Consider the following 14,892-nt stretch of genomic DNA (forward strand, 5'->3'; position numbering starts at 1 on the left):
CCTAACATTAAGTTTGCCTCGAGAATATATACAGCTTCAAGTATAGAATGCAAAGCCTTTATGACACATTTCCTACCATGTTAGTAATTCATATCTGGAACTGGTAAGCAGTTTTTATTCTTTTAAAATCATATTTTCAAGATTTCCTAAACTGAACAATATGCTAAAGACTCTAAGAAAAATGATAATTAAAAAAGCTTAATATTTTACACACTAAACGTGGCACTGTTACTCAAAAGATAAGAATGAATGCAGCTGGAATTATGAATACTCCACAAAGGTATTCGTAGCTAGGTGTGGTGAGAAGAATACAAAGATGGCCCCCAAGATTCCTGTCACCCGGGGTTTACTCCCTGCTAGGCCCCACCCCTTGAATGTGCGTAGGATCAGCGAGTACGATGGGTCATAACTCCTGCAGGTAGGTCCCTCTACGTGGCAAAGGTAAAGAGATTTTGCGGATGTAAGCAAGGCCCCCAATCAATTGACTTCCGTTAATCAAACAGGTAATTATCCTGGGTAGGCATGACCTACTCGAGTGAGCTCTTGAGAGACAGTCTGGAGACCAGAGAGATCCATCAACTGCCAAGCTGTGAGAGGGACTCACGGCTGGGACCTGGGAGCAGCAGCCTGGATTTGCTGAGAGCATCCACAGCCAACAGCCAGGAAGGAAACGGGGCCCTCATTAAAGCTACAAGGAACTGAATTCTGTCAACAACTTGAATGAACATGGGAGAGGATCCCAAGCCTCAGAGGAAATCACAGCCCCTCTGACCCCCTCATTTCAGCCTGTGAGACCTGAGCAGTGGGCCCGCTAACCCGTGGCCGACTCCTGACCGACGGAAACGTTGACATAATAAATTGTGAGCTGCGAAGACAATGAATATGATCGAGAAGGACCCGCTTTGCTTTGCTGGGGGGAAGGGTATATGAGCAGGAATGGTGGGGGAGGTTCACGATACTTCCCAGGAAGCCACGCACACCACCAGAGACTCATTTCCTTGCTGCCTTTACTTCACTGCCGAAACTTCTGAGAAGCATAATAATAAATAAAATGATATTACCGAGTGCAAGTACTTAGGAACTTGAGTAACAAGCTCTCTATAAATATTAGATTAAAAAGACATGAACAGCTTTTACCATTATAGAGGATAATAGAATTTGATCAGCTAAATCCCAGGGCTTTATAAAGCACAAATTATGTAAACAAGCTTAATGGCTTTTTTGATAAAACTACAAAACTAGTTCTAGGAAGAATACAGGAGGTGTTTGGACTTCCAACTTCACACGCTACAGCACAGATGCTTACTTAAATTTAAAAAAATTAAACACGAATGCAGAGAGGGTTATAAAGAACATGAATTAGCGTACAGAATATTAAGAAAAACATTGTTTTTGATTTAGAGATAAGGAGTAAGTTTCTTACTTACTGAGGATAATGGCTGGATCTAGCTTTATATACAATTGTTATTAATCAGCGGGCAGAAAGAAGCAAATGAAGCGTCAAATATAAAAGTTCAAGGTTTCTAGGAAGAGATGTTGGTAAACATCTTAGGAAAATAGAACTAGGAGCTTAAATGTTAAAAAAAAAAAACTGCACGGATAACAGAGGTAAATACTCAAAATATATGATAGTTTATGTTCATGAGAGTCATATTTACAACAGCAAATTCTCAGAGAGAGGGTCAGAGTGGAGAAAGAGGGTCACCTCCTGGCAAGGGTGACCGTGCCTACGTTTTATAATACGCCCTAAGATCCAAACAAGAAAACCAGGCTTTGGCTTGCGTAGAACGATGTCTTCTTCCACAAAAGACTTCAATGGATACATTCTCTCCTCAATACAAACTCCACAGTACTTGAAGTGCTCTGTCATTTAGGGTACCCCCTAATTTCCAAGCCATGTAGCCCTGAACTGCAAATAGTCAAAAGAAGAATTGCATAGTAGGAGACCTGCCTCATGATAGAAAATGAGGAGTGCCAATTTATGTCAGACTTGGGCAGGAAATGAGTAAATTCAAGCTTATTTGAGATAAGAGGATTCTGTCTCTAGGTTATTTGACTGCAAAGAGTAACATTTTTCTTTCATGTTCCATAATGGAATTTTTCTTTTTTTCTTATCCTCTCTCTCTTTCTCCCTCTCTCTCTGTTTTTTTTTAATGGAAGTCAGTGTAGAGATCCTCTCACTTCAGTCCCTACATTTCACTTACAAGGAAACCAGAAACTGAGTTAGTGCTCAAAGTCCTACAGGGCATTTGTAGAGTGGTACCTGCCTATGGCACAGCTGTACCAGGCACGCCCCTTTCCTAATGTGGCCCTGGCTTTCTTTGTTCCACTTCATGCAATTAGCCAAGGCAGAAACCTGGGCATCGTTTTCAACTCTTATCGCACCAGCCACAGTCTGGCCAACTCGACTTCCTAAATATCCATGAAGTCAATCCCCTCCTTAACCTGACTGTCACCACCTTAAATCTCAGTTTCAACTCCTGGATTACAACAGGGGTTTTCTAACTTGTCTCCCTGTTCTTTGTCTAGGTGTCCTTTGGAGAATTCTACTCAAGGTCATGCTTTGGCAACTGGGTGGCTCGGTCATTATGCATCTGACTTCAGCTCAGGTCATGATCTCATAGTCGGTGAGTTTGAGTCCCACATCAGGTGAGCATGAGCCCTGCTTCTGTGAAAAACAGAAACCCCAGGTGAGCCCTGCTTTTCTCTCTCTCTCTCTCTCTCTGCCCCTTGCTCACTTGCGCTCTCTTTCTCTCAAAACAAAAAAAAATATAGTATTATCAAATGCTTGCTTTTCCCTCAGGACCAAATTTCAACTGCTTTTGCATGCCGTACAAAGCACTGTATGAGCTGATCAATTTTTCCACCCCCTCCGCTACTTTTCCAGGCCCCACAACACCCACTTGTTCTTTAAGACTCAGCTCATGAGTCCACTGTTTTGTGGGAGATTTTGCTGGTCCCTGAGTCTAGGGTAACTGCTGATTTTAGGGTTTCCTAGAGTTGTCCATGCAGACCTTTGGAGGTTGGTCACTTCCAGCCATACCACATTCCCTGCCTCCTGCTTGCCATTACTTGCTATACTCAGGTGCATTGCCTTGTTCATTATAGACATTTTCATTGATTCAGTCACTCTCCATCCTCAAAACTTGTTTTCATTCTCTAAGACCCAAGAAGTCACTTCAACATCCATAGGGATGACCCATTTTTCCCCAAAATGCTCTTAGATGCTCTCTCCCCACTTACTCTCAATTACATTCTCCTAGACGCCTACATGTTATTTAATCATCAGAAACCTGATCTCTGCTGAGTTCCTGAGAGCTCATTCCCAAGATGCCTTTTCCCTATTTACATCAAGCCCTAAGTGATATTACTTGTCATATATTCATATGCTAACAATTAGCACATTTATACCTAACCCAAATATCCTTTGTAAGGTCTTACTGTAACTGCAAAATTTGATTCTCAAGTTAGATGGTATACAGCACCTCACATTTAACTATGCCAAAACTGACTTCTTGAATTTTCTCTAAATCTGTTCTTCCCTTAATTGTCCACATTTCCCAATGGCACTGTAATTCACCTAGTCATTCAGTCCACATATTCGGGAGTTATTCTTGATAACTGTCTTTAGCTATGCTCACCCAATCTGTCATCCATCCTGACAAGTCTACCTTCAGAATAGATCTAAAATTCATCTCTTTCTCCTCACTTAAACTGTGACCACTCTAGTTCAAGAAGGAGATGATGCTTCCTTGGACTTTCACAAAAACTCCAGAACCAGTCTTAGTGTTTCTACTCTGCGACTCATGGCACCCCCAATGGTAATTTTAAACAAGACCCTCTCCTTCTCCTGCTTAAAACCTTTCCATGGAGTCCCACCCCCTGTGCTGAAAAATAATTGAAAACATAAAAAGCAAGCTTTTCTATGTACCCCCACCTTTACTGCCTGGTCTGCTTTGGCCCTGCCTATCTGGGAACTTCACTCTGAGCCCCTCTCCGAGGCTCTCTATGCTCCAGACTCTGGCCACTCGGGTCTCAGGTTCTTGGAAGGAAACAATCTCTTTCATGCCTTGCAGAGTTAATTTACAGGGCCCATTTCCTCCCCTCACCTTCCTGAGTGCTTTGTCTCTTTTCATACTTTAGATTTTGGCTAAAAAGTTGCTTCCCAAGAAAGGCATTATCTAAAATCCAGTATCCAAAGTTAATATGTCCTCAGAATTCCATTACTTTTCTTGATAGAAAAATTACTTATTTGTTTGCCTTTTTTAATGTTTATGTATTTTTGAGAGAGAGAGAGAGAGAGAGAGAGAGAGAGAGAGGCAGAGTGTGAGTGGGGGGAGGAGCAGAGAGAGAGGAGACACAGAATCTGAAGCAGGCTCCAGGCTGTGAGCTGCCATGAGGCCACATTCGAACCCACAAAGCATGAGATCATGACCTAAGCTGAAGTTGGACGCTTCACCGACTGAGCCACCCAGGTGCCCCTATTTGTTTGCTTTTTAAATGTGTTTTATTATTAGTTGTGAAGGCATTTGGTTATCCACTTATCTCACATGGCACAATTCCTGATGCATAGTGGATATATAAATTAAAAAAAAAAAAGCCTGGAAAAAGGATTGTAGAGGTATCCTCAAACACTCTTACTGTTTTGCCATAAAGACTGTGAAAATATTCACAGTCTTTGGGATTTTTTTGGTGTGTATTATATATTTTTAATTAAAATTCTTCCTTGAGTAATATAGATCCATACGCAGTTGTGATAAATAAGACAGGTCTCTTGTACCCTTCATTCACTTGACCCAGTGGTGCCACCTTGTAAAACTACAGTACAGCATCACAACCAGGATATTCACAGTACAGTCAGGATACTAAACATTTCCATCAGGACAAGAGTCCCTCATGTTTCTCTTCTATAACCACACCTTCTGTACTCCCACCTATCCCTCCTTAACTCCCCAGCAGCCATTAAGCTGTTCTCCATTTCCATAATTTTGTCATTTCAAGAATGTTCTATAAATGAAATCAGACAGTATACATACAATGTTTTGAGACTGGATTTTTTTTTCACTCAGCATAATTCACTGGAGATTTATTTTTCTTGCATTGGATCAAGAGTTCATTTTTTTTTTTTTTTTTTTTACTGCTGAAGAGTATCCCATGGTATGGATGTACCAAGTCTGTCTGGCCTTTTACCTGTTGAAGGGTATCTGGGTTCTTTCCAGTTTCTGGCTATTACCACTAAGTCTGCTGTGATAAGCTGCATATAGGTTTCCATGTGAACATGTCCTTATTCCCCCGGGGTACATGTCCAGGAATGCAACTGCAGGGTCAGGTAGTAGTAGTTGCATGTTTAGTTTTTAAAGAAACTATTATTAGGAATTGGTGATGGAAATAAGGATGATTTGCCAGAGGTATTGTAAAGAAGAAATTGAGAATATAACAGAAACAGTGAGCTTAGGTGACCAAAAGATATCAGCAGGTTGAAATTGTGGACTGAATCGAACAATAACATTTTCTAAAAGGGACACACTTCAAGTCCTCCCCTATGATTCAATATGAAACATAATGAGGATAAGGAATACAGTATTTATTTGATAATGTTGAACAAACAAATACAATGTGGAGACATACGTTGACAGAAGTGTGGTAATAATGATTGTTTGGAGGAACTCCTTGTCCCAAAATCAAGGGAGACTTCCTTTTTCCTGTCAGGACCTAAATTAATTGTGTTTTTGTTTCCTTTGTCCTTTCTTTTAAATTAGTAATTGAATTGACAGTTTAGGATTCCAAAGAATAGATCTAAATCAGAAGTAATTTTCAATAGTGTCTTTATTTTCCACCAAATCTACATCAGATATTATTGGTCGGCGAGGTCCCTTTCCTTAAATTTTTCACATCTCTGTGCAAGTGAAAAGCTCTCCCCCATCCCACCCCAGCCATAGAAAGAAAGAAAAAAAGGATGATCCCTGCCAAGACATTGTTTCTTCCCCAGAGAAGATGTTTTGCTCCCATTTTAAAAATATGTGATATATTCAACTGTGGTAACACCCCATTATGCTTGGGTCTCTGAGAAGTAGGACAGCTCTACTCTTTAACACAAATGTTATAAAGTAAGGTGCATATTCACTTTCTCAGGATATAGAGCGATAGATATATCAAGACTTCTAGAATTATTCATGCTGTCATTCCCTCCTCCTCTTCAACATACTATTTCTTGGAAATGCAACAGCCCAAACCAACCTGTGTTGTACCATGCTGTCCTAATGATGTCAAGTTCATGTTCTTTCCAGATGAAGGAAGGGTTAATGGGTGGCAAAAGGCCAAGAATGCCAGCTGGCCTTCAATGGTCCCTGACACGTTGGTGTTCATAACTATCTTGAGTGATACAAGAAGCATATTCTTACTGTATAAGGTGGTACTGTACTCTTTATTGTCCGGATATGTTTAGAGTATTGGGTTAAACTATAATCATATTTTGTATATATTAGAAGAAATAAAAATCAGGATTCTTACAGATTAAATCCAGTTCTCATCGATTATATTTGAGTTCAAGTAAGATTAAAATGAAGGTAAACAAGAAAGGACTTGAGTGCACTGACAAGTACAACCATCAATATGCTCTTACATCAAGCTTTCTGGTACATGGGTTTCTTCTCTGGGATATGTTTAGAGTTCTTGGCATGGAAAGATAATTTTGGGAGGACAGCTACCATTTTGCCATTTTCTCTACATACTATATTCCTGTCTTTATCATTCTCCTTCTGTTTTGGGACATGCCTGGCTTCCTGATATTGCAGGGAATCCTCCACGGGGTTTGCTTCCCCTCAACGCTGTTCGGGGTTCTCCCTTTGAGTGGCACAATCCTATTTCTATTTTGCACCTATGTTGGGGAATGTCATCGAAAAGATGTGACTACTGATTGTCCCGTAAGCTGAACCCAAGCACTACGAGGCTTCTCACTTCCAAATGTCACCTTCTCCTGTCCTTGGAATGTGGGTTCCAGTAGCCTTTTCCTCTCCTAGAGGTTGCTCCAAGAACAGAGTTGAGATGGTGATGTGATGCTGAGAACACCTGTATGGTACATGTGACTGGACCCAGTTAAGGCCTCTTTAGAAACTTCTGAGAATTTGCTGCCATCCTTGTGCTTCTTACAACTGCCACCTGCCAACCTGGAGTGACCTGCCTCTCTCCCTGCCCTCCGGTTTCAGATTACACCAGAAAAGTTCCCTGGAGGGTTGCGAACCAACAAACTACTCAGTCAAAGTCTCCAGAGGTTGAGCCAGTAAGTATGGAAAACAAAGATAAGAACAAGAAACCCGTCATTCTAAAGCACTGCCAGATTTAAGAACCATTGGCCTCAAACAGATTTGTATTTAATCTTGTCTGAATAATATAAACAAGATATTTAACTCTCTAATCCTTCAAAAAATAATAATACTTTGCTCCTGGGTAACATTTACTGAAAGTCCACCATGTGTCAGATAATATGTGAAGAACCGTATGTACGTTATCTTTAGTTTATGTAATAATGTTATGAAGTAGATATAGATATTACTAATAACCCATTTTACAGATAAACATACTGAGGCTTATTGAGTTATTAAACTTAATAAATAATGTGCCCAAGATCGATGGATCCAGGATGTAAACCAGGTAGTGTAAGTAAAGAATTCATCATGGTATCTGACACACAGTAGACAGATCATGTAGTAATCATCATAAATAGCATCATATAATCATCGTTACTGTTATAATCAAATGCCTCAGCAGTTTCCATCAAATGCTGATCCTCTCCTGGAGCCAGTGAATAGTACATGTCCCACACTTCTACTTTGGAGGGTAAGACATTACTAAGTATCTGATGGAAAATCTGCTCTTAGACATCTGTATATCTTACACATTGTGGGTGTTTACAAGAACCCCACAATTTCATTTCATAACCCTGAAATTTAATATGGAAGTAAAGAAAAACTAGGTTCTCTTCTGATGTAGAAAACTCCAGATAACATTTTGTGAAAGGTGCAGGTGATGCCAGAATAGGATTTCAGTACCCAGAAAGTCTCCTTCTGTAACTGGGGGGCCCAGGGAAGCTCTGGAATGGTCCATAAGCTTCCCCTCACACGGGCAGTATGGACAATCAAGCAGTATACGTTACTCATGGAGGCTGCTTCGTGGGTCAGCCCTTTCTATGGACTTCAACCTTCAATTTCACTTTCTGGGTTTTTCCCCTACATACTTATATTTTAAAATTATGTCCTGCTCAAGTCAGAAGGTGGACTTAAAAAAAAAACAGGTTAGAAGATTTTATTGTAGAAATACATTTCACCGTTTTATGGAACAAATCCAACAATACATAGCTTATTACACGCTGAGATAAGAATGTGGCCCAGAAGAAATATACCTGGGTAGTACTGTCCATGCTCAACACGTAGAAAAGGAATGTTTGTGAAACATAAATATGGCACTGTTACCTGTCATGTTGCAGTAGACTTTCAGAGGCCCCAGCGGTCCACTGCCATCAGGATCTATCCAGTAGTAATTTGATGTCTGGCCCAGGTGTTTGTATGCTTCACAGGAAGGCTCATAGATCGCTGGAACAGAATAGCCTACATGAGAAAGGTGCAGTGCAAATGGCTCCCCAGATAGGTGCCCCAGCCACATCCAATACTGGCCAGCCACTAGCGAGCAGTATACCCTCCTGTTGGGAGTGGCATTCTTTTTCTCTACACTTAAATTCATGATTTGGTTCTTACTCTATAAGCCTTTTTGACCTAACAAAGATAGCGAGTTCCTGCTATGGCTTTATAGTTGGAAAAAAATATAAACCAAACAATAAATTGTTAAATAAATGTAATGTTGCATTAGGGCTCATGATCGTTGAAAAAATATTTAATCTGTAGTTATTTATATATGTCATATCCTTACTGTAGGGGGCTTTATTTTGAAAGGCCATAAATATTGGTTGTTTTGTTGGGCTAAAAGAAAAATCCCTCTCTCTCTCTCTCCCTCCCTCTCTCTCTCTCTCTCGCACACACACACACACACACACACACACACACACACACACACTTTTTTTGCACAGATAGCATAAATTTTCCTCAAACAGCATGGGATTTCTAATCTTCCTTCATTTAAGAAAAAAGGAAAGACACATCCCTGCTTCATTTTATTATAGGTGTATTAATTACATCACATCTAGTTTTTGTGGAAAGCTGACATCAATGTAATTAAATTACAGGTTCCTTTTCATTGTTTTCCCTTTTGTTCCCATGCTCCCAACACATTTTCTTTTCTCACAGAGACTGCATCTGCTTTTAGAATACAAAATGGGCGTTTACATACCCCCTTTGTAGTTACAACTTCTGGAATACCATTGGGAAGACTTTTTAAAACAGCTCCACACTGACATTTATGATGACTTTGAAAGATGTCTTTCCACACTTGCTCTTGGCCAAAAGGCCGAGAAGCGACTGAAAGATGTCTTTCCAAAACTAAGAACTACTTCTGGTAAAGAGCTATCATCAGATGCACACATAGTACAGTCTTTTGGGAAAGTGCACTGGAATTCACATGGCTGGGATCTGTCATTCTTCAACGACGGGCCTGATTCCAGGACCTCCCTTTTCCACCTTCCTCTCCTCTTCCATGTTCTCCGTGCCTCCCTTTGGCTGCCTGTAGTTTCCTCGCCAAGATGTTAGGCCTTCGATTCTATTTCACGTCAACAACCACACACCAGGCTAAAACAATTCTCAAATGCTTTGTTTTACTTAACCCTTCTTTCCTCCTTCCATTCTTTCTGCAAATTATTGAGTACCTATGATGTGCTGAGCAGGGATTAGGCAACACAAATACAACTGTAAGCAATACAGATAAAGAGCCTTTGGAGTAGGGTCTGTTCACTAATTATTGTGGTATTACTCACGCATTAAGGTGCCACTGGAAGGGGTGAAGATGTAAAGTTATGCAGGGCTCACATGCCTTTTGTCCCAGTGTGATGATTACTATGCCCAATTTCAGTCTCCCAAGTCTCTTATTTGGATAATAAACTATGGTTGCTCTAATTCTGAATGCCATGCCAACTAAAATATTGCAATAAAGGGCAGCGAGGAAGAGTTTTTAAACCCTTCAGCAGGAAGATGCTATAATTAGATGTAGGTTTTAGAGAGAAAACTCCTGTAGCAAAACAATAGATTTTAGGGAAGTGATTCAGAAATTCATGAGCTCACAGAGGCTGTCACTGCCATAGGCCAGGGGAAGGATGACTGTTTCCATAAGAAAGTGCGAGGATGGATAAAGTATACGGCACTGACTCACATGTTTTTAAAATCAACTGGAGACGGAGACCAGGTGGGTGTAGGGAGTTAGGAAGAAAAAGAGTTCAGAATGACCTAAACGCACCATTTCTAACCGGCTCCTATTTTTTTGTAACCTCTCTCCAGATAATTACAATTTTTGTGGGTAGCTCAAAATGATCCAGAATGTCAGGTTAGAATTCTAAAGTTCTCCCTTTAGACCCTTTGGCCAATCTGCCATTAAAAGCTTTCACGTTTCTTTTTTTTAAATATTTAATCATGAGTCACTCTCTTTTCTCCCGGTAAACACCCCATTTTCCTTATCGTGTGGTATCTGTTTACAATAATCACACTATTAATTGGTCGTCTTACCCAAACATCTCTTCACTTTCCCAACAAATTATTCTTTTTACCCACTGTTAGTCTGGTCCTAAGACATACTTTCATTATGTTAAAAAAATATGTAATGATTTTTCAGTCTCTGTGATATTACATCCCAGATCGCTATCTATGCCTAAGAGACCTTCGACAAACCTAATTGCTGTCTCCTGGTTTTGGTGACCTGCCAGTGTAAACCTCACACACTGGTCAGGCAAATTTGACACAGGATCTTGCTCACCCTTTCTGGGGTTACCTTTATCTGCAATACACTACAAGCCTCTTTCTCAGTCTACCAACCTTCTCTACCAGAGTTAACAATTAACGCAGAAGTGCGAAGAAATAGGACTCTGCAATCAAACAGACTTGGGTTGAACTGACTCTGCAAAGCACTATGTGCTTGCAGGTAAACACAGGTAAAGTGCTTGATCTCACTTAGCCTTGTCTGGAGAAGAGGGATTGGGTACATTGCAATACAGTGACAAGAGCTGGAGGATATGACAACACCAACTGCTTCACCTTTCTATCTGGCCCATGGTCAACATTTAAGAGGTGGAATTTTTATGATTAATATACTACTTATTAATTAGGTCCTACTCACAGTCCTCCTTTCTTAAGGAGGGCCTCCCTAGTCAACGGTCCGGTCAATACACCCATCTTTCTGTACAATCAGGGGCATCCGTTGCTCATCTCACATCCTGTAATACCTGATTAGAGTCCATTTAGGACTTGATTGACTGTTGGTAATGGAATTGCATATACAACCATTTTATTTCCTAATAAGACTGTGAATTATCTTGCGGGGAGGGTCTAGAAGATACATTTCTCTTTCCTACTCCATGCAATCTTAAACATGGTAGATGTTTAAGAAAATCCATCAGAACTAATGAAAGCATGATCTGATGGTAAGCGCGGGTAACTCCTGCACGTCTAAGAAAGCATCTAAGCACTCTAAAGAGGGCTACAGACCTTAATGTGAGGAACTGACTAAGAGCCAATTCTGAAGGCTTGTAGATGAGGGAAATCTGGGTGTGCAAGCGGCTTGTCTCTTTATCTTCAAAGCGTGACTGTTATTCTGCGTGACTTTAACCTACAACTGGCCTTTTGGCTGCTTTTGCCTCATCGACACAAATGGATACCAAGTACTTCAGTCCAAACTTTATCATGTGTGAAAAATCAACTGGACAGCTTGTTAAGATGGGGATTCCTGGGCTTCCCCCCAAAGATTCTGATTCAGCAGAGAATTTGCAGTTGTAATAAGCTTCCAAGTGAGCCTGATACTGCTGGTCCTGACTGCATGTTGAAGGGCCCTGCTCCAATCCTGGAAAAAAGTTAACTCTGGAAGGGTAGGCTAATTCCTTTTTTAGATTTAGATATAAAAGGGGGAAAAAATAGAACACTGAAAGGCAAGACAGTAGAGTTTTAAATAAGGCTGGAATGCCACCTCACTTCACTCAAAATAATGAAAAGGGAGTGGGATACAGACCCCTAAATAAAAATAAGGGTGCCTGGGTGGCTCAGTCAGTTGAGTGTCTGACTCTTTATTTCGACTCAGGGAATGAGCCCTGTGTGGGGCTCCGTGCTAAGCACGGAGCCTACTTGAGATCTTCTTTCTCTATCTCCTTCTGCCTCTTTACCCCATTTGCAATCTCTCTCTCTGTGTCTCAAATTAAAAAAATAAAACCCTAAATAAAAATACATGTCAAAAGAAACATACTTGGATGAACGCACCCACATGGTAACAGTGATCATCTTTGATTAATAAGACTATGGATGAGATAAAACTTCATACTTTTCTGTTTTCCATACTACTTATAATGTGTTTTAGTTACACTATCATTAAAAATACACTTGCAAAATACGTATCTTGAATAATGGCACGGAGGTAAGATGGCAAGTACAGCTCAGTATAATGAAAGTGTATTAGTTTTTTTAACTGAATGAGGAATGAAGAGATAAAAACTGAGAATAAACTGAGGGTTGATGGGGGGTGGGAGGGAGGGGAAAGTGAGTGATGGGCGTTGAGGAGGGCACCTGTTGGGATGAGCCCTGGGTGTTGTATGGAAACCAATTTGACAATAAATTTCATATTAAAAAAAAAAAGTTGATTCAACATTATCCTAAAAAAAAATCTCCTTTCTGTCATTTACTACATAGAAACTCCCTTTCAGTTTTCTTAGCTGTAAAATGAAGGCAACGATACCTCCTTCACTGTTATTGTAACGATTAAGTGAAATCACACACACTTTGTCAACTAAAAAGAATTGAGTATATTGACATTTTAATGCAGAGAATGAGCTAACCAAAGCATTTACCCTGCATGCCTCAGCCGGTTAGCTTGGTATCCAGTGGAGTCATAGCTGGGTTGTACAATTTGTGCACATGAAGCCTGAGGAGCTGAGAGAGCACGAGGGCCAAGGCAGAAGCCGATGAAGAAAGAAAAGAGTGTGAGCCATCATCAGTGATGGAGTTTTTCTAGGAGACTGCTGAAGAGCAGAGAGGCAATTGGGCTGATGGGGAAATTAACAGACTCATCAAGTCCATTGATTTATCGGAAAAGTAATTTTTCTCTGCTGTGACTTCTAGTCCCAAATAAAAGGTCTCATATTAGTCTACGTATTCGTAAATAAATCTCAGAGGTTCAGAAATACTATGATTGAACACATTAGATTGGATTTCATAGCATGTAAAATTCCAGAAAGTGGTGAATCCTAAGTATATTATACACATTTACTAAACAATGAATGTTGTCTGTCTGGTATCATACTAGGCACAATGGAAAATGACAAAGTATGGCCTTATTAGTTTCATGTGGCTGCTGTAACAAATAAGCAAATATTAACGGACTGAAACAACACCAACTGATTATCTTACGGTTCTGGAGAAGTTTGAGATGGATTTCCCAGGCTAAATTCAAGGTGTCTGTGGGGCTGTTCTCCTTCTGAAAAGTCTAGGGGAGAGTCCATTTTCTCACCTCTTTCAGCTTCTAGCCACCCACATCCCCTGCTCATTGTCCCAACTTTCTATCTTCTAAGTCAGTCCTCCTCAGGCTCCATTATTCTGATTCTCTGCTTTCCCTGTCACATCTCTTTCTCTGTTTTAAGGAGCCCTCTGATCACAGTAGGCACACCCAGACAATCCAGGATAATCGCATGCAACAGGCCTTAACTTAATCATGACTTCCCTTTGCTGCATATGGTAACATATTCACAGGTTCCACAGATTAGGACCACTGGGGGTGGGGAGCATTATTCTGCTTATCACAACTATATAAAAATGTTATGACTGCTCTACTTAATGAACAAATTTTATTAAGCATCATATGCGTTCCCAGTGTTGTCGAGTAACAAATGTATCAAGGAGAGTAACAAAGATGGAAGAACAAAGTCAAAGGTTGTACTGAGCTTTAAAGGTCCATATGGCCCTGAGGTAAATAACATGTGCATCCTCTGCCCTTTCAGTCCCCACCAGGGACCACGAGACACTCCTCCTGCGCGTGCGCACCCACGGCATGAGGCATCTGAACGACTGTCAACTCTCTGGCAGAGGGAAGAGCAAAGGGTTGAAGAGGAAGGATGTGCAATAGGTCTAACGTGCCAGCAGATAAAGCACAATTAAGGAATGGTCAGAGTGTAGACAGAATATAAAGGAGGAGCTACGTCTGAGGAGAACTCTCAAGAGTCTGAACTGCTGCAGAGAACGGGAACAGAAAGAGGACCGAAAGAAGGTGATACATTTAGTGAGCCTGTGTGAGGGACTTCCAATATTTCAGGGCGGTGGTATTTATGGAAGCCAAATTATAGGGAAAGGAACTAGTTGGTGGAATTGTGTGATGACCGCACCGTCATAGGAATGTGAACATGAACACAAAAACAGAATAATCATTGACAGAGACTGCTAAATTCGTGAGGGAGTTGTTGTTAGGATGTGTGAGACAGATTCATTTTTTTTAAGTGGGTATTTCTCATTCTCAAACCAACGCTTTTTGATGAATTTTGAAAAATAATACACACAAAAAAGATAACGTTTCGTTTCTTGCCCCAGCAACAAATTTTGGTGAGCCTGTATTTTTTTCTCTTTTTGAAAGCCAAGGCCCTCTTCTTGCCTCTGTGTAGACTTCCTTCAATGGTGTGAGAAGATAAGGTAACTGCTCACCATCCAGAATCCATGATGGCCATGCTCTGTTAGCGGCTGTCAGGGACTCGTTACCACCTCTCTCCCACCA

General features: G+C 40.6%; 1 protein-coding gene across 2 annotated transcripts in view; it reads right to left on the reverse strand.

Annotated features, from left to right (window-relative positions):
- The window catches only part of CNTNAP2 (contactin associated protein 2), a 1,948,817-nt gene that overhangs the window by 697,508 nt on the left and 1,236,417 nt on the right, over positions 1 to 14,892 (reverse strand). For both annotated transcript variants that reach the window (XM_027075690.2, XM_053217934.1), the window contains one exon: positions 8,469 to 8,588. In XM_027075690.2, coding sequence (XP_026931491.1) covers positions 8,469 to 8,588 — 120 coding nt within the window. The remainder of the gene's footprint in view (positions 1 to 8,468; positions 8,589 to 14,892) is intronic.

The sequence above is a fragment of the Acinonyx jubatus genome, chromosome A2, assembly GCF_027475565.1.
Source record: "Acinonyx jubatus isolate Ajub_Pintada_27869175 chromosome A2, VMU_Ajub_asm_v1.0, whole genome shotgun sequence".
Taxonomy (NCBI): Eukaryota; Metazoa; Chordata; class Mammalia; order Carnivora; family Felidae; genus Acinonyx; species Acinonyx jubatus.